The sequence below is a fragment of the Oryzias latipes genome, chromosome 6, assembly GCF_053564925.1.
Source record: "Oryzias latipes strain Hd-rR chromosome 6, Olatipes_Hd-rR_3.1".
Taxonomy (NCBI): Eukaryota; Metazoa; Chordata; class Actinopteri; order Beloniformes; family Adrianichthyidae; genus Oryzias; species Oryzias latipes.
This window is the reverse complement of record NC_136242.1, coordinates 17,242,260-17,261,693: the sequence shown is the minus strand read 5'-3', so window position 1 is coordinate 17,261,693 and position 19,434 is coordinate 17,242,260. Positions and strand designations below refer to the sequence as shown.

Here is a 19,434-nt window from a genome sequence, read left to right as displayed (position 1 = left end):
ATAACAAAACAGAGTGCTTATTGATTATCCTAAGGAAACATTCTTACATCACACTCCATGTAACAGATATTTATTACCCATTGATTATCGTCAGAGTACATTATCACATCAATTCAATAATCATTGCAGCACATTGCTGATCAAGTGAAGAAAATCAATAAAAAAATGTCAATTAGACCTAAGAATTCGATTTCTATTACGTTCATAATTATGACATTTTAATTAGCAACTTTGCATTAGCACTATAACAAAAAACATTTGATTTATTTTGTCTGTTTTCAAAGATAATTTTTTGTGATCCATCCACGTTTTTTTTATTTCACTCTTCTTTGTAATTGTATGTTGAATAAAATATATTTGTATCATCAACAAATTCTGAGATTTAACCATATTTAAACCACTTGTTTAAACATTGAATGTCAGTGGGCCAAGAACTAATTCTTTTGAGACAACACATGTCCTTAGCATCTGATTTAAATTATTCAGTGTTGTCAAATTGTTTTCTGTCAGTTAAATAACTTTTGACCAAACTTGGAGCAAATTCTAATACCGTATGCTTCCAATTGTCAAGTAGAATGCCATGATTGAGAGTGCAGGTCTTGAATAAGTTAGTAAAAATATACCCATTAAAGTACTACCTATTAAGAACGCAGTAGTCTTAGAACTGTTTGCTTCTTTGATTGAAGATCTCAATTTTCTTTACATTTGTTTTATTTATGTGTAAGACTCATCGGTGTTTCGTTGTAAATAATTACGACTTCCTGACTGGTTGAAAATACTGCCAATCACAGAAAACGACCAATTGGAATCGCGTTTAAGTTTCGATGGACCAATAAGAAGGCAGAAAGGTGATACGCCTTTGATTTTTCCCACTGAGTTATATATATATATATATATATATATATATATATATATATATATATATATATATATATATATATATATATTTCTGTGTGTGTGTGTATATATTTTTAAAAGTTAGCAAAACCTCCTAAGGTATATAACTTTAGCTGTATAATTCCATAGTAATGACTAAATTATTTACAGTTAAACTTTTCAATTAATTTGAGGGATTTTCCTTAATAATAAAATACAATAAATAAATAGTTTAATAATACCAATATAAAAAAATAATCAATAAAATGTACACAATATAATACTATTATTTAAAAATATATGCAATAAATAAAAAGAGAATATGAAGAAAGTTATGCGTAAATATATATATATATTTAAAATATGAACCTTGAAAACATTTTAGTGCATTAATAATAAACGAAACATTTTACCGGTAATATTTATTTAAAAAGTGAACATTTAAGAACATTCACTTAAGTAAACATAAAAAAGGCTTTTGTTGTTGGAGCGTCTTGACCGTACTTTTTAAACGTGACGTCACCGATTCGTGTCTCGCGCTGCGTTCAGCCAATCAGAGAGCAGACATTGTGATTAGGCTCACTTCTGCAGCAGTAAAGCATTTGACCAAAATTTTAAGACGAAAACGGCCCTCCGTTACCTTCTGCGGTTGCCATGTCTGCTGTGACTTTTGGAGAAGAAGCCGTGGAGACCACTTCAAACGATGTACCGTCCGACGGGGAGAGCGGCGAAAAGAAAGAAAACGGCCTTACTGAGCCGGAAACGGGGCAACATAACAGCAGCTCAGAGCCAAAGATGGAAGAGGTGGCCGCAGAGTCCGGCGAGGACAAACCCGTGGAAGCTGCAAACAAGGCCGCGGGGGAGGCGGCAGCCGACGACGCCGCCTCAGCAGCGACCAAGGAGACAACTGCAACTACCGAAGACTCTGAGACACAGAATCGCACAGAGGATCATGGCAACAACGAAAACACAATGAAAGATACTAAGGTGGAACCCGAGGAGGACAGCCGGAGTTCGGGCATGGACTGCGAGAAGAGCATAACTGTCTGTGAAGATGGTGAGAAACCCAGCAATGGAGGCGGGGAATTGGGCGACAAGCGGCGGCCGAGTGAGGAGATGTCCTCCTCTGATGGTGAGCCGTTGAGCCGCATGGACTCAGAAGACAGGTAGGTCAGTGGACGTGCGGTGATTCTGGTATTATTACTGTGGCTGAATTGTTTGTGTTTGTGGAGTGCAGCGGGGCAAGTGCGCTGCTGCTGCTGCTGTGTGTATCCCAGCTATTAGCACTTGGTCGAACTCTTATAAGTTAGCGGCTGCTATGCCTATAGTGTCTCGCGCGGTTTGTTACCTGCTAGCTTTTCCCTTTGGCTAGCCAAAGTTGCTGTTAAGCTAATTCACAAACAAAGCTATGCGCTTTTATCTGAAATAACCGTGGAGCTAAATTAGATGGGGGGGGGGGGGTGAACATGGTGGGAATGAGCATTGGACGTGCTAGCAGCATAATAATTAATATTCATATGGCGTCACTGGAAGTGCATGCGTGGAAAATCAGTTGAATTTTATGCATGGCGGCTGTGCAATATGCCAAGCAATATCTTCTGCACCTGTTCTTCTTCGAGGCCTGATGAGTGCTTGCGTAGTAACAGCACTTTTGTGGTGTCCGTCACGCACGCCCCACGCCCCGCTCTGCTGTCTAACAGTATCAGCAGCACCCTGATGGAGATGGAGAGCACGGCCTCGAGTGGACGCTCCACCCCAGCGATGATGAACGGACAGGGCAGTGCCAGATCTTCAGGGAACAAGACGATGGCGTACACCTGTTGTTGGGACCTCTGTCCACAGTGCTTCAACTCCAGCCCCGATCTGGCTGAGCACATCAGGGGCATTCATGTGGACGGGCAGAGAGGAGGGGTCGGTGCATTTCAAATTTGTGGACAAGCTTTATGTTGATCCTTTGATTCTTTTTGGCAGATTTCCTAGAAAAGCAAAAGTCCCATTTAGCTGTGGCGTATCGCTATTGATCAGTTACTGTATGACAGTGAAACGTTTTGTTGAAGTCTTCTCTTTTTATAGGTGCATCAAAGAGAAAAAAAGTCATTATGAGACTCAAACCTTTTCTTAATCTATCTCCGATCATCTTTTTCAAAGTGTTCCAAGAGGTCTTTTAATCATGATTATGCCGAGTTTAGAAAAGAAAAGAAAAAAGTAGTTATCAAGCCGGATAGTTACAGTTCTGAGCCAGATACCAGCTCAGATGAGGAAAGTAAAGATGTACATGGATCTGTTCGTCCACGACGCAGTGAGCTTGTTGACCACTTATTGTATTTTCTAAGTTATAAATATATATTTTTTCCAACTACTTTTTTTCAATTCTGAACAAAGAAATACTCTGAAATGTAAATTTGGGCTCAATTTTCCCTATACGTGTCCTTCATCATCAGAAGAAAAACACACGAACATGTTAAAAACACAATTTCCATCAGAGTGGGTCTTTAAAAATGGAAGAAAGCATTTTGTTTATTGTACTTCAATTCTTTTCATTTTGCACAAATGTCAAGTGATGTGTAATGTCTTTAAAAAGCAAGAACATGTCTTTAAAATATTTTTATATCAAGTCAATTAGCTTGAAAGGTAAAACTGTCAATTAAGTTAACTACAATATAATATATAGGGACTGAATCTTTTTTTTTTTTAATTTTTTTGTATAAAATCTGCCACAAAGTATGTCCTTTTTTATCAACTCATTTTTTTGCTAATTCTGTATTTACCTTTAAATGTTGCGTGACTTTGTAATCAGTAGTTTTTATTACAGATGTTTTTTTTCTGTCTTTTCTGTTTTGGCGATTAAATTGTTTTTTTTTGTAAAGTTAACTGGTTTGTGTTCCACAGGTGTTTGTGTGTCTGTGGAAAGGCTGTAAAGTCTACAACACACCGTCAACTAGTCAGAGCTGGCTCCAAAGACACATGCTGACCCACAGTGGAGACAAACCCTTCAAGGTAAAACGCAGACGTACTCTGCATTTGCTCCCGCTCTGTTTTTAACTTCCTGGATAGAAGTCTAGGGTCTTCATAGGCCCTATTAAACATTTTTTCCCGTTGTCTGTGTTGTAGTGTGTTGTTGGGGGCTGCAACGCCAGCTTTGCTTCCCAGGGAGGGCTGGCTCGCCATGTTCCTAGCCACTTCAGCCAACAAAGCTCCTCTAAAATGTCCAGCCAGGCCAAACTTAAGGAGGAGTCTCCCTCCAAAGCTGGGTTGAATAAGAGAAAGAAGCTCAAGAACAAGCGCAGGTGCACATTACGTATGTATCCAATGGGTACACAGAGTTCCTCAGTGTTTGATTTGTGAGCCACTGCACTGCTGAAAGGGCCTATATCATGCTTTTCTTCAGCCTTTCAGAGTAAACCATATCTCTGAGACTTTTAGTCCATGAGGGTGTTGCCCTACCTTCCGTGTCTCCGATGCTCCCACAAAAACAAACGACATCCAAAATTTTGCAAGGATGGATGTGCGTATAAAGTAAAAGCCTTTTGGTGATCACTCCGCTGAGAAAGTTGGTGTTTGTGATAGCCTGGGGTAGGGCTGTAAAATATGAGGAAAACTCACGTTGTGCGATATTAGTGATCAATATTGCAATGACGATATAATATGCAATACATGAACAAATGGCAAAACAACCAAATACATCAGATCCATTTCACTGCAACAGTTTAAATAAGAGTCAACATAACTTAAATTACACTCCCAATGACTCCAGCCTACATAGGAGCCGAGCATCCAACGTAAATGGGCTCCATCCGATTGGTTAAAAGGATGTATTTGATTCACTAAATACTTCAAGCTCCCAGAAGATTGTTTTAGCACATTTAAGGTTACCATTTATCGCAGTTTTTGCTGTCTTTTACAAATACGTATGGTACAATTTGATATCGCGATAAAGATAAATTGGCAAATTTGTTTTTTGTTTTGTTTTTGTGTACAGACCTAGCCTGGGGGTGGTGCTGGCATCACAGAGTCTTTTCCTGGAAGGGGCTGTTCTTTATTTTGTGAAGTCACAATGTGAAGACCCAGACGTTTTCAGGGCTTAGGAGGGGCTGGTGCTCAGAGTGCAGGGTTTTAAAGGAATGCTCAGAGATGAATGAATGGTTTAAAATACTGGGTTGTTTTTTGTGAGGAATTAACATTAAATTACACTTAAAACCTCAAAAAGTTTGTGCTGTACCCTTTAAGGGTGCACCACAAATTAGTAACTGGAAAACATGTCAGTCTTCCGGAGAACAAAAAGTTGGGTCAGAAAAATGAACACAAACATACGTTTTGCTCCCTTAATGCTCCTGTTCTCACTGATGAGTTGAAATGTATTTCTGACTGTTAATGAAAACTTGACAGCAGATATTTCAACTAAAACATTGGCAAGAAATTAAAACGAATGTTTTGAATGTGAGTTTTCATTACAATTCAAACATTTGATTATTTCTATAGTTGCAGAATAAGAAGTTCTAGTGATATTTTGATTAATTTATGTTTGAGTTTTCCCTTTTGACATCACATATCTGTTTAAGAAAAACGGTGTGTGACCGAAGCAGCCAGGATCTCCTAGAATAAATGCCTAAATAAATCTGACAAAGAACAAAAAACTGCATCCAAAAGAAAAGGGGCTGATGCTGGTCTTATAGACAAATGTGGAGAACCACAATAGTCGGAATGCTTTGCTTGTTAATCTAATTCTTCAAGTTCATTCAGTCATAAAGGGATCATCTGATGGCTCTGTTTAAAATGTTTCATAAAAAAGTTACTGTTCAGAATACATTCATGTGAAGTGGTCAGTGTATAGAGAGAAAATGTTGAATGTTTGGTGTTGTCACTTTTGCACAAAGGAATGCTAGTGTGTTCAACTTTTTGGTGTCGGCTACAGCAGTGTGGGTCTGTGAATTTTACTATTAGTTGTTGATTGCTGATAAATCCTGGAATCCCTAATGTTTATTTTTAAACTTTTGGTTCCTGTCTGTTTGTCTCAACAGCGAGGCCGCATGACTTCTTTGATGTCCAAACCATGGACGCTATTCGCCACAGGGCCATCTGTCTCAACCTCTCCACCCACATTGAAAGTGGTGGTAATGGCCACAGCGTCGTCTTTCACAGCACGGTATGTGTTTTACCATTATGTATTAACCCTTGGTCCAGACTGTTTCCATTGTTATCATTTTAAACCGAACGGGGGGAGCAGAAAACGATTTTAAAATTATTTTAAGTATTTTCTCGTTTTGGCGATAAGTGACCTGGCAGACAGCCGCTGTGGGATGGAGAGGCAGCCAGGCAGTGGGGCATCAGAATGGACGTATGACCCATGGTCACAATTACAAAAGCTTATCTTAATGTCAGTATTTCATTTTGGATGCAACATTTGTCTTTCTAGCAGATCTAGCATAAATGTTTTGAAGCTTAAAATCGTAACCTACTCAAATTAGAAGCTTGGCACATGTATTCCCCCCCCCCCCCCCCCCCCCGCACACACACACACACTTTTATTCTATTTCACCCCCCCCCCCCTTTTTTCTCTACACTCTTCTCCTCTCACTTTCCTCTGTACAAAAAAGAAAAACATAAGATTTAATTAATATATAAAGAATAAAAGGGGTTTATATAAATATACACCTTGGCTCTCAGAAGATTCACAACCCCCCATTGCAATAGTAAAATTGTCCAACACGAGGGCTTCAGCTCTTATGTTTGCTCAGCTGTTGGACAAGACAAGTTTATAAATAAAGTGTTTCCATTGCAGTTTTGCTCAATATGTCCATTTCGATATGACTCAAAATCCACCTCCTCCAAGAGTAAAACGTATTTGATCGTTTTTTCGAAATTGACGTCTTTCCATTAAGTGAATTTAATATCTCAAATCCAATTCTTTCATAAAGCTGTTATACAACACAACACAGAAAGAAGCTTTCATATAAAGCTAGAAAACCATAACTGTGGTCCACCTTAACCCTTGTGCTATCTTAGATAACCCCACCCTGACGTGTCCTCCCTACCATGACAAAGATGGATAAAGGTGGACAGATTTCATGTAATCCATGGACACCAGTGAGGTTCCCAAATCATTGAAGAAAAAAGGTTCAGAGCACTGTCTAGTGGGTCTAGATGACCCAACTCCCAATGTTAAAGTGCCTAGGATAGCACAAGGGTTACATAGTCAGAGCATACTTCCCTAAAGATTTTTTTAAATCGTTCTGTCTTGCATGCTCATTCCATATTTTGGTCCTTTGCATTTACGTGCACAGTTTTCTGTGTAGAAGGGGGGTGCTCTCTTTGCATGCTTCATTGTATCGCCCAGCCCTGTTAGAAAACTCTCCTCATAGCACATCGGTTTTCGGTCTCACTTTCCCTCCTTCCTGTCTCTCTGCCCTTTTGCTGAACCTTTAGAAATGCCTCAAGGCTTCATACTGGTTTCTCTTCTTCTGAATCACTAGAAAAACAATTGGATCTTATTTCACATTCGTGTTCCTTTTTGAGACTGTGCAGCATCATGAATAATGATTTGTAAAGTGCCGGAGCTCCTGCACATTCACTATGCATATGAACTTTTCTGAGGGATTCTCACCGGTCTGGGCTAAGAGAGTCTCAATAGTGAAATAATAGTCATTATAGATGAAGGTTAACCGTGGAGATATTTGGATGTTAAAGGCCTACATGATCTTTTTTTCCCCCTTTTTGTAAAGGGACTGCTATTCATATTTAGAGCCACTAGAGAGCACTCTGTTCCCTCTTTTAAACTCTAGCATAAAATGATAGTTCAATAAAAAAAATGATACGACCATCTTCTATGGTCACACTCTCAACTTGTCCACATGCTTCTTTTACATAGTAAAAAGCCATATTTCTCAGTTAATGCTGATCATTCTGTTCCCAGTGACTGTCTTGAAGATAAATGTGCTGTTGGGTTTCCAGTTTCTCACTTTCTGCTGAGACTTTTGTCATCTCTGTATGTAAATGCATTCTAGTGCAGGTTTGCTCATTTGATGAAGGAAATTCTTCAAATTATTACTAAAGATTGAATGAAAATAGACTTGTATTTCTGATCAATGTTACAAATTAAAAATGCACAAGACACTTCTAGACTTATTTATTTAAATGGATAAATGCCCAATTAATACTAATTGCCAGTGCTTTGGCTTATGTTAAAAATAAACTAGTGTTTGCATCAGTTTTATTTTTGCCACTGTTTAAAAAGAAAAAGAAAAACTTCTGCTGTCCCATTCATCTCATCACTACCCTGTTGGTACAACACTCAGCTACTTAGCAACAGCAGTCGTTTGTAGCAACAAGAGCAAAGATAACTTAGCTAAAGGTCAAGAGAGGTAACTGCTTTTCTGGGAGAAAATTATAAAGGAAAAGAACTCTGTTCGGGGAGTTATAAATAGAGAGCAAAAAGGGAAAGCGGGTTAAGCGAGGGTTGTGGTCATGGAATCGGAAAGAAATCTGACCAGTTGGGCATCCGTTCTGTTTCTCTTCAACCTCTGGAGGGTTGTGGTGACGGGGCTGGAGGGCTGCGCCAGACCCCCTGTCCCAGAGGACCCCACTCCCTGAGGCCGGGGGTGATGGAGCAAAGTCGTGAGGGTTCTGTGTAGTTTGGCCAGTCTGATCCATCAGAGCGACTTAGTCATGTTTATGATGGGATATTTTTGTTTTTGTGCCGATCTGCGTCATCCAAAGCTCGACCCCCTGACTCTAGACAGGCACCCAGTTTTAGCAGGCCTCCCTCTGCCTTGGCTCTGATCCTGCATTTTTCACTGCCTTGTTCTGGAGCCACACTAATATCCACTGTTAACTCCCCTTGTACTCCCACAGCCTCCTTTTATTTTACTTCCCTCCTTTGGGTTTAGGAAGAATGAAGCATCTAATGCTATCTCCAAACCTTTTGGCTCATTCATCTTTTTATTTTTACAGTAGTCAGTCTTTTGTTTATTAGCATCTTTTCAGATTTTAAAGACCGTCATATCCAGTTCAGCCTTAGTTAGTGCTTTTTAACCAGTGCTTTATGGAGCCTGAGGGCACTAAACAAGGGCTATGCATTTTTAATTAAAAGGGCAGTCAAGCAACTAGTTGGTGTACAGACTTTTTCTGGCAGGGCAGCATGCACACGCAGTTTACTTTTTAATCCCGTACCCTGTAATTGTCTCTGCATAAAGGACAAACATAAACACACAAAGCAGAGAATTTGCAGGTAAAAATAAAAATCTTAGTAGCTGAAGTTGAGACTAAATGTTGAAAATGTCAAAGGAAATCTGTGAGAGCACTTCAAGTTGACATTTGCAAGAGGTTTTTGTTCCGAGGTGGAAAAAGTTTCATTAATCTTGAGTGGAGAAATGTAAAATAATCGTTAAAACAGAGAACAAATATTAGTTCACAAATGAATTGTTGTTTAGCAACTTTAAAAAACAAGAATATATTCCACTAAACAAGTTTTTACAAAATAATGTTAAGTTCTGGGTTTCACTGCCAAAAAACTCAGTTGATTCCATTTTGACTCGAAAGTTTACCTTTGATTCTTGTTTTGAAAAGACACAGATTTAATTCGTCAAGTTTCTGTTCAGAAGCACATTTGTTTGGTAATGATTACAGTTTAAATCTAACTAGTGATAAACTGAACTAAATAAAGCTTCAACAGAATTTACATTTCTTACATTTAAAACTAAATAAAAACATTTTTTCATTCAAAGTGAAGGCTCAATATCAATTAACAGTTTTCTGGATGTTTTTCTTTTTTTTTTAACCCAGGCAAAGTGATGATAGCAAAACTGTAATAAAATCTTAAATTTCTTGTAGTGTTTATTGTAGAATATCTTGTAGTCCTCATAATCACCTTATAGACAGCATAACTTAATTTGTCACCCTTTAACTCTCCTGTCAGTGTGTTCTATCATGTGAATGCATTGTCTCAAATTTTAGAGCAACAGCTTGTTTTTTGGCTGCCAATTTTAACAACATTTGTTTAAAAAGCCACTCATCTAACCCTATTATATATAATTATATAACCCTATTATATATATAATCCAGTTGTTAAAAGACGACCTTAATTCTGATGTTCTCATTAAAAAAAAAATCACCTGATAAAGTCTGGGGGGAAAAGTTGGACCCTTAAGCTCTCTGCAAAGGTATTTTCCCTTATCCTGTTGGGATTTTATTTAAAAAAAAACTTCAATAAAGTTCTTTCTCTCTGGTGAGCACAAAGTAATTTCAGTTGTCGCTGCGGTCCGTCCCCGGAGTCACAAAAATATGTTAAGATACTGAAGTGCGTAAGAGAAGTTCTTCACATGTGAGCTCATTTACTATCCTAAAAACAGACACTCTGGAAAAAAAGGAAAGGGACAATTGACGCAAAAGTTTCTATCTGCAGCTATTTTTGGCAGCCCTGGTTATTTTTCTAGGCTCTCTTTCGCCCTTTGACAGTATTTGTGAATTCCAGACCACTTCTACTATAAACCAACACAGCTTGATAGATTAAATAATACACATAAAAAGGAGCAGCCATTCAGGAAGTCTGGCTTTGTCTCAACTGTATCTTCACCAGGAGTAGAGCCTTAAAGTATGGAAAAGGGTTTTTGGTTTGAGAGGTGAGTCAATGCTTTAAAAGAGACCACTGCTTTTATCACAATGTCAGAAGTTATCGGAATAATATATGAACATATTTTACATACAAACTGAAAATAAACTCTTAGATGTCTACTGGATTGAGGAAAGAAATATTCAGGGTATTGATGACAAATTACATATAGTTTGCATATTTGTACATATCAGTAAAGGTTAAATAAATTAGTTTGGGTGTAAGCTAATGAATTATGTGAAGTTTGCATAAATTACAACTCATAAATCTTCACAATCATCTTAGAACACAATTTGAATTATTTGGTGCAGAGGTAGAGCGGTCGATGTTTGATTGGAGGATTGCTGGTTTGGTTCTGGCCTTGTCCGCCCATTTATCAAAGTGTCTTTAGGCAAGACACTGAACCCAACATCACTCCTGGAGGTTATAGGTCATCAGTGTGTGTGCACGGTTGAATGGGAGTGTGAAAACAAAGCACTTTGTGCCTTGGAAAAGCAGTGTGTCATTTACCAAGTACTTTAAAAAAACACATCTGCATATCTGTGTAAGATTTTTCAAGCGCAGAGTAAAATTTTCATGGGTATAAGTCTGCATTTATCCTTCTAGGTGTTGGCTAGACGAAAAGAGGGATCCGGCAAGGTCAAGGTACTGCTACACTGGACGCCTGAGGACATGTGAGTACTTCAGTTGGCAAACCTTTAATGTATTGTTAAAATTGGACTTAAAAATATCCTAAACACGTCAGTTAGGAAGCTCCAACAAAAACATGTCAGACTTTACCAGTATTTGTCGGTCCTGGTCCTCGTGAATCGCTACCTTGTATGTTGGATTTGCTTCCCTGTTTTGGAAAGGTCAAGTTCAGGTCGTGAACTCAGAACAGGTCAGAATGGAAGTTTTAACCAGCAAATATGATAGAATATTATGCAAACTGTTTTGTTGTACTGCAAAAAATGAAATAAATCACTAAAAACAAAACATCATTTAGCATAAAGGTGCTCTGCTTTGTTGACTGATATGATGGCAGGAGGTGGAAATAACCAACCCTTGGTATCTTGACTTGTGTGGTGGTGATTGGTGTTGTCCAAACATGAACACACCTCCTTTACCTCCGTTTGAGCTACTCTATGCAAGCATATCTATTGTTTCAACATGCTCTCACTCGCCAACCTTTTAGCACTTTTTCTTTGTGTTAGATTTTCAAGTACAGAAAAAATCTCCCAAATGGTCAGCTTTGTTCTTTTGCAGAAAAAAGAAACGTTGGATGATCCATGTTCTTTGTCCATTATTTGGTTCTGTCTGTCTAAATATTTCTCACTTGGATGATCTACTAGATGTTGTTCTTAATGGTTGAGATCTCAGACCCCCGTAGTCTATATCGTAATAACTTTTTGTTTGAAGGCACTCATCTTCTTCAAAGGGAGCGGAGTGCATTAGCTAACTGTTTGTAATGTTTTTCAGGGTCTAGTCCTGCCTTGACTCCTTCTTGGCATTGTGTGAATAAACATTGGAAGTGTCATTCCATGTGTTTTTAAACTGGAGAAGAATTTGAGGTATCAGGATCTGCTCATTTTGAGCAAATATTTTCTTTCCCCCCCTTTTTTGTCGCTTTCCTAACTTTGTAGTTTTATAAAATGATCTCTGGACAAGCTTCCTTCCTGTCCATATCTGCTCTTTATACCTACATACTTCCCTTGGATTCAGCCCCCCGGAGTGAACATTGGAATAAGTAAAGCTGGTGGTTTCAAAAGCAACCAGCTCAGTTTCTGTGTTCCCATAAAGTGAGTTTGACAGGACACTGTGATGCTCAGCAGGTTTCCTTCTCCAGACGAGCTTCCAACATACTCTCTACTCCCCCATTAAAGAGTTTCAGCTTCTGAAGATGATCAGAAGGACGGAAAAGAAATAATGAAAGAGAAAAGAAAGAAGGCACAAGGAGTTCACGGAAATGAAAAGGTGGCAGAAAGAGTGAAGAGACGCAAAAAGACAAAAGATTTGGGAGTGGTTGTGGGCATAAACCCAAAAAAAAAAGAAAAAACTGAACAAAAAATGGCGTTTCTTCAGCGTGGAATGTTCCTAACATACAGACTTCTGCTGTTGATGCTTTAAATGTTGCACAAACACCACGTGGGCGCGGCCACAGTCACCAGCTGTTTATGGCAACAAAAAAGGTTAAAGGTTTTTTCTTTGGGTCCAGTTGTCCAGCCCACCTTGACCTCATGACCTTTTTGATCACGGTAAAGAAAAGGCATCAGGAAAACTACTGTTCCATCACAACCTCTGTAGAATCTTATCTGGCACTTAAGTAATGCTCATTTGGTTAGCCATTAAGTGTTGCAACCTTTGTCAGTGTTGTCAATATTCAGTGCTGCGCTGTTTGTGGGAGATTTACTTGGTGTTTTTCAGCCACCAAGTCAATGATTAGCTGTGCAAATGTGGGAAGCCATGTCTGTTAATGCTGAAGGAGGAGCCCACTAGCAGTCTGACGGCCACTCATTAACGCCATTTAGGTAAATGGGTAACTGATAAACATGAGCCATTCGGAACACGATTCACCTGCACTCATTGAGGAGCAGTGGAAGGGCTGGGAAACGGGCAGAGCCAAAATGCTAGCTAATCTGTGGCAGATTCTCCTGCATGCTGCAGATTGTTGTAGAATGGCAACTAACCCACAGCATTGAATGTTGGTTTTGATAAGACAGACCCTTTATTCCACTGCAAAGGGGTCTTAGGGTTAATTATTGTTGTTGTTTTCAGGATTTATCAACATTATTGGTCACAAGATTGACCAAGATTTTATCACAGCAGATTTAAAGCTCTGTATCTGAAGTTATCAGTTATAAAAAGAATCCTTATAATCAAATTGAATGCAGAGGTTTGTCATGGCAAACCCCTTCAAACGATAAAGGGATTCTGAGTGTGAGGAACATGAGGCCAATAGGAGTGAACGCTGCCCCCTACTGTATCAGTGTATGTCTTAGAAGGAAACATTTCCTCCAAAGAAGGGGCTGCGAGTGAGCGATCGTCCTCCTCTGGCCCTGCCGCCGCGGCTCAGCTGATATGCCGGGATTTGGACCCAGTTAGAAGTAGAGCCAAAATACTGAACCGATTCCATTTTGAATCAAGAGATCATGACTGCATTCCATTTTTCATTTTAAAATTTCAACTGAAATTCTTTTTGGTTTCTTACCCCAAACCAGTTGTATGTGATTATGGATATTTTTTTCACATTGTGACTTAAACTGAACAAATATGAAACTTTCATTGATACTGTAAGATAAAAGATCACAATTGTAAAAAAAAATAAAAAAAAATAATAAAAAAAATACAATTAATTGTCGTACAAAAATGCAAGAAATCTTTTTAAATAAAATTGTATTTTTGGAGTTTTTAATATGGTCTTGTGGCGTTTTTCTGATGATAGAAGACATGTACTTACAGAAAATTTAGCTCAAAATTGCATTTAAGAATATTTCTCTGTTCAAATGGTTGCGAATCAGCAGCAGACACAAATGCATTTGGAAAAGAGCTTATTTGTGATGTAGAAAATACGATGGGCGGGGCCACAAGCTCCCTGCTCTGCTATGCTGTGGGTAGGGGAAGGGGGTGGGTTTTTCTGCACCAACAGTTCAGCCCACAACTCAGGAATTTCTGATGCTGAACTATAGCCACTCTGCAGAATCCACTCAAGGTTTTTAAATTTTGCCTAAAAACGGCATAAATATAATTAAAGACCACTGGGAAGGACTTTAATGTATCAGGATTGTATATTATTGTATATTATTGGAAAAATGAAGGCAATCAAAAATACAAAAAAATTGAAACTGTACAAAATTTTAATAGTTTAACAGTACGAGGTGTGACATTGAAAGTTGAATAAAAAGGTGAACTGTGTGATAATTTTTATAGTAAAGGCACTGAACACGTGGAAAGTTAGCTGTATATTATACTTACACACATGCAACTGTTTTGAGACCTATTTCTCTCCATCTTAGATGTTTTTCAGCCGATAAATGGGGTGGGGGCCTGTTTTCTTTTTGCACCATAAACATTTACTAGGGTTGGTTGATGCTGTTTTCGCCCGTATTTTAGTGCAGTTGAAGTTATGGTCAACTGTTTGAAGTTTTGAAGCGTAGTTCAGTTGTGAGGGAGGTTTATTTTTTCTGTTTTGATCAGAGCATTGAACTCCCCCCTCCTTCAGCCTTCTAACACTTCAGAAATGTGATCTACACGGTGCTGCTTTATGATGAACATGTTAGGGTTGTCAACAGCGCGGCTCGGAGCCAGTCATCAATTCAGGGTGAAAAACCCGGCCTCAGGGAGCCGGGCACCCCCAGTAGCTCTTCCAGCAAAGGTTCCTTTACATTAGACATCTCTGGTTTCTAAACAACAGTTTCCTGTGGAAAATAAAATGACGGATCCATTTTTCTTTGCTTTTGACCGATGATAAATCTTGGCCCTTCAGCTTTGCATGTGCAGTGTTTCCAACTCTTTTGTGTGTGAGAAGCTGAGCGACTCCCCAGCTCCAGCGCAGGCCTCCCTTGTTTCTCATACCACAACGCGGCATTTGTGACATGTTTATGGCGACTCTGAGGTGGAACATGCATGAAAGGCTGCACACAAATCCATGTCATGTGTAACACTCTGCAGGTCACCCACTGTCACCTGAGGTTTGCTCTGGAGTGGAGGCTCCCCTCTGCTATGGAGCTGCTCTCAAAGGGGGCTTTTCTTCTCGTGTTTTTGCCTCCTTTGCTTTTCTGACTTCTGTTTTGAGCAGCACAGGGTAAACGCACTACAGAGGAACAAAGGAATAGATCTAAGTGAAATATTTAACTTAAATATTCAAAATAATGTTACTGCTTTTAACTGGTCTTTTTACTTCCCCAATATATTTAGCTACATTTTTTTTGGTAAGCATGTTTTCTTAAACAAGTTATTTAAGGTTTTTCACACCAGTAAAATTCTTTGCTTTCCAATTTCCAGACAAAAGCTAATTTTATAGACATTATTTTTGTGACAACAGCAGATTAAATTTTGCCTCACTGTCACTTCAAGGTTCCTTTGTTTTGCCATATCATATTATGACGCATATTTGCCTTTTTTTGGCCTCAACAGAGGTCATTTTTTCCTTTGCCATCTGTCTTTTATCTTCCTTTATGTGGCCTTTCTCTATTCTTGCTTTGCACCTCTGACTTCTGCGGAGCTAAACCTGAAGCATTACCTGCACACGACTCCCTAAATGGCTTGACCAAGCTTACGACTGAGTTTTTTTTCTTTTTGGGCTGTGCAACTGCCTGCTTGATTTTCTGCAGCACGATATGTGCATGCGTATGTGTGCACATCTCTGGGGGCTCCTGCAATGACGCACGTCGTGACGGGGGAATGCTGGGGGTGCAGACATGGAGGGGGGGCCGGAGGAAGGAGGGAAGGCGGTGAAGTTGTTAAGCTCTTTTGTTTCTTTTTCTTCTGCACCTTGAATTGCTACAGCAGGGCTTGCATAATCCTACCTTTCACAAAAGGGATCACGTTGCTTTGGGTACTGTAAAGTGTAGCTGAGATGCACAGTGCGCCTCCTCACTTATTTGTTATAAATATATAATGCTTCAAACTCCCTTAAATAGCAAAAATCGTATTTTTTTAAGTATGGGTCAGTATTAGGCATTGTTTAATTTTAACTATTGCTTTAAATAATTTTTTTTTGCTTGGGATCTGCAGAACACCACATGCATGCTGGGAAATCTGAACCCAAATGAGCTGTAAGGGGAAACCTTTTGTGATGTAAGAATTAAGCTAAATCCAAGCCAAAGACAAAAAAACTTCCTACTCAATCTGACACTTTTTAGCAACCTCTGCTGTTATTTTAAAGGAAACTCACAGACCAATCAGCTGCTGGTTCCCTCAGGAGAAGTAGTAAAGTTAAATACAAATATGATTTGACTTTGATTTGCATGCAGATTAAACTGATCGTTTCTCTTCCATCCGAGTTTGACCTTTGACCACACCCTCTGTGCATGTGTGCAGACTGCCTGATGTGTGGGTGAATGAAACGGAGCGATCTCAGCTGAAGACCAAAGTGGTCCACTTATCCCAGTTACCACAGGACACAGCCATGCTATTAGACCCAAACATCTACCGGTGAGTGTTAACTTAGAGGATCTTTGTTCACAGGGGCACAAGCAGCAGACGTTTAGTTTAAGGGTTTTCTGTGTAACAATTCTATATTTATTAGCAAGTGTTAAAGTGACAGAAGTGCTGTCGAAGCTTTTATACGGTTCACACCTTAACGTTGGTTTAAACAGCTCTTTTTCGCTTTCTGCATCTGTCTGTTCTCATGTTCCTTAAAGGGGTACAGACGTCTTCCAGCAGGGGGCACTAGTTCTAGATTTACAGCAGTAGTTTTACCTGAGCATTTCAGTTCCACAAAATCTATTTCAAAGGTAACAAATCTGTAAATGACATTTCCTGACACTCTTTTTAACACTATATTACATCTACATTATTATTATGCTGCAACAAAGATTTAGAAAAACAAGTACAGGTTTTTATTTTCTTTCAAATTAAGCAGTAAGTTGGTAGGGATGCACAGCGTAAATAAAAAAGGGACACGCCTTGCCATAGACTGATTTTGTGTTTACTGTGCTGTCACATTCATGTATTTATATAGAGATCCCTCTCAGCAGTTTGGATCATTACCATTGCCTTTTTTTCTTGAAATGTGAACATATACACAATACTTTAAAAACATTAAAGTGTCCCCGAAGTTAAATCTTTGACATTTCATTGATATGAGAAACTGAGGTTCACTTTTCTGGCATCTAAAGCCAAAAAATGAGCTACAATGTGCCTGAAACGGGAGCGCTCACTTCTCCTGAGACATCAGGAACTGCAGGGCATGCTGGACTCGGCTTTCATAGCTGAATATAACCATCAGCACCCAGCCAATTTATGTCAAGGTTGTCCGAGCGCACGAAATTCCTTAACAAATGCGGTTGGTGTCTGCGGCAGTAACTACATCCCTGAGCATGTAGACAGGATTATCAGGAACGGATACAAAGTTGAGGCTTGTATTATTTCTGAGGCTCATATTGTACTGAAGTCGACTGAAATGAATGTTTTCTAAACCAAAGAGAACCTTATAAATGTTCTTCTTCTTTTTCAGAGCTCTTCCTCAAAAACGGCTGAAGCGCAGGTAAGCTGAACTCTGTCAACATACAGCACAGCTGCATCAGCAGGGTCTCTTCCAGACACATCTTAAAACAGGGGTTAAGCTCTTTTGTAGAAGCACAAAAAAAACTGCAAACGTTTAGGATGGTGGACACAGCGGTCGCCCAGTGGAGTTTTGGTCTGGATTAATAATGTTGTCAATGCTGAGAAAAACATTCAGATACTTTTGCATCATGTCATATACACATGGAGGTGTCTTACTGGCCCCAAACTAAATCTTCAGCCTGATAGGAACCATAAAGAACTATCTTAAGGGTGAAGAACAACAAAAAGTACTATAAGTGATGATATGGCCGCAACAGAGACCTGATCTCAACATTTGTGCATTCACTGCATTTTGTTGATTGATGAAAATAAATGCTCATCACTTCCATTGTTGACTGCATTCCTTGTTTACAGTATTTTTCTCAAACGGTGCAGTACTTTGTTTCTTGACTGCATTTAAAGTATATCTCTTTACACTGAAATACTTATAGAAAATTGTTTACATGTGTGTTCACTTTTTCATCAGCTAAACATCTTAAACGTGGCTGATTGTGTTCACTATTTAAAATACCATCTTGTTTTACCAGATTTATGAGTTTTCTATTGCATTTAAACTTAAACGTTTCTCGTAAACGTGACTGTTGGTGTCTGCAAGGAGAAAGCCGTTTGAAATCAAAGTCTCTGATTTCCTTGTCTCTCTCTGACATCAAGTGATGTTTGTTCAGAGTTTATTATTCCATTCTGACATAAGTGGTCCGTCCAGTGCAGCCAAAGCTCTGAAACAATGTCTGTGGAGGAAGTCCTCTAAGGATAACCTAACTCTTATCTATCTTATGTCAACCCAGAACAACTTCTTCTTTCTCTGCTGTCTTTATGCTCAGCCTATAAGAAGTCCTCTGTGGCCTCGGCGCTTAAAGGAAAACGCTTGTTGATGGAGGACTGGGATGCATGGACCGGTGATATAAGAAGTGAAACCCTTTTATCATTTCCCTCTCGTTATCACATTCTTTTTTCATTCAAAACTTCAATGAATGTTCCCTTTTTTTTTGATCATTTTTTATAGTTGTTTACATGTTCTAAGAGCCTAAACCCCCACAGTTAAACCTGTTTTGTGTGTTTGCCAAATAACATATTTTTTAAGTGTTTTGTGTAGAATATTTATCCAGATTTGTAACTTATTTTTATATAAAAGAAAATACTGGTGTTATGTGGCTTTTTGTGAAGGTTTAAGTAGAACCACTATAATAATAAGTAAACTGCTTCTTGTTTTATTAAAGTATCTAGAACCTAACTGATGTAATAATGCTGTACATTAGCTGCGTATCCCGTTTATACTTTGTGTTTAACAAAGTAGTGTAAGTTCATTTGTAGTCACTGTTGTTTATGTGTTTACAGTAGAAACATTTTACAAACTGTTTCCAGATGCTTCCACCTGCTCTCACCATGTTTACTGAATTATGTAAGAGCTGCAAATGTAAAGGATCTTCATCACCGCTGAAAAAAAGCTGACTTTTGTTATTTCATGTTGTCACTTTCAAATTAAAAGTTGTTTTTTCTAATGCGTACAAAAATCCAAATGAGTTATTGGCAAATTTTATTTTAGTGAAGCTGAAATCCTGGAGGGAGAAGCTATGCGGAGAAACCATTTTGGAGGTGATGCAGATGAGATGGCAAAGTCACTGCCAGCAGAGAGGAAACACAAAGTTCACAGAGAGTTCAGTTTTTGAACGTAGCAAACGCCTTCATTT

The 19,434-nt window shown here is 38.8% G+C and overlaps 1 protein-coding gene across 4 annotated transcripts; it reads left to right on the top strand.

The window, feature by feature from the left end:
* The first annotated feature begins 1,412 nt into the window (after window positions 1-1,412).
* Window positions 1,413-19,257, top strand: aebp2 (AE binding protein 2). 4 transcript variants are annotated; one of them, XM_023955701.2, is made up of 9 exons: window positions 1,413-2,042; window positions 2,577-2,787; window positions 3,766-3,873; window positions 3,988-4,174; window positions 5,895-6,019; window positions 11,087-11,154; window positions 16,499-16,612; window positions 17,637-17,666; window positions 18,568-19,257. In XM_023955701.2, exons 1-9 carry the CDS (start codon window positions 1,531-1,533, stop codon window positions 18,572-18,574), a joined length of 1,362 nt encoding a protein of 453 aa, XP_023811469.1. In that variant the 5' UTR covers window positions 1,413-1,530; the 3' UTR covers window positions 18,575-19,257. The 4 variants fall into 4 exon arrangements, with proteins under 4 accessions (XP_023811469.1, XP_023811467.1, XP_023811471.1 ...); XM_023955699.2 differs by having other exon boundaries at window positions 18,532-19,257; XM_023955703.2 differs by lacking the exon at window positions 16,499-16,612.
* Window positions 19,258-19,434: the final 177 nt, after the last annotated feature.

What these genes read in the sequence shown, in the direction of transcription:
- aebp2 (XM_023955699.2), top strand. Translation starts at nt 1,531, where the DNA reads ATGTCTGCTGTGACTTTTGGAGAAGAAGCCGTGGAGACCACTTCAAAC. An exon ending in CGCATGGACTCAGAAGACAG is followed by an intron (nt 2,043 to 2,576) that starts GTAGGTCAGTGG and finishes GCTGTCTAACAG; the next exon opens with TATCAGCAGCACCCTGATGG. An exon ending in CAAGCGCAGGTGCACATTAC is followed by an intron (nt 4,175 to 5,894) that starts GTATGTATCCAA and finishes TTGTCTCAACAG; the next exon opens with CGAGGCCGCATGACTTCTTT.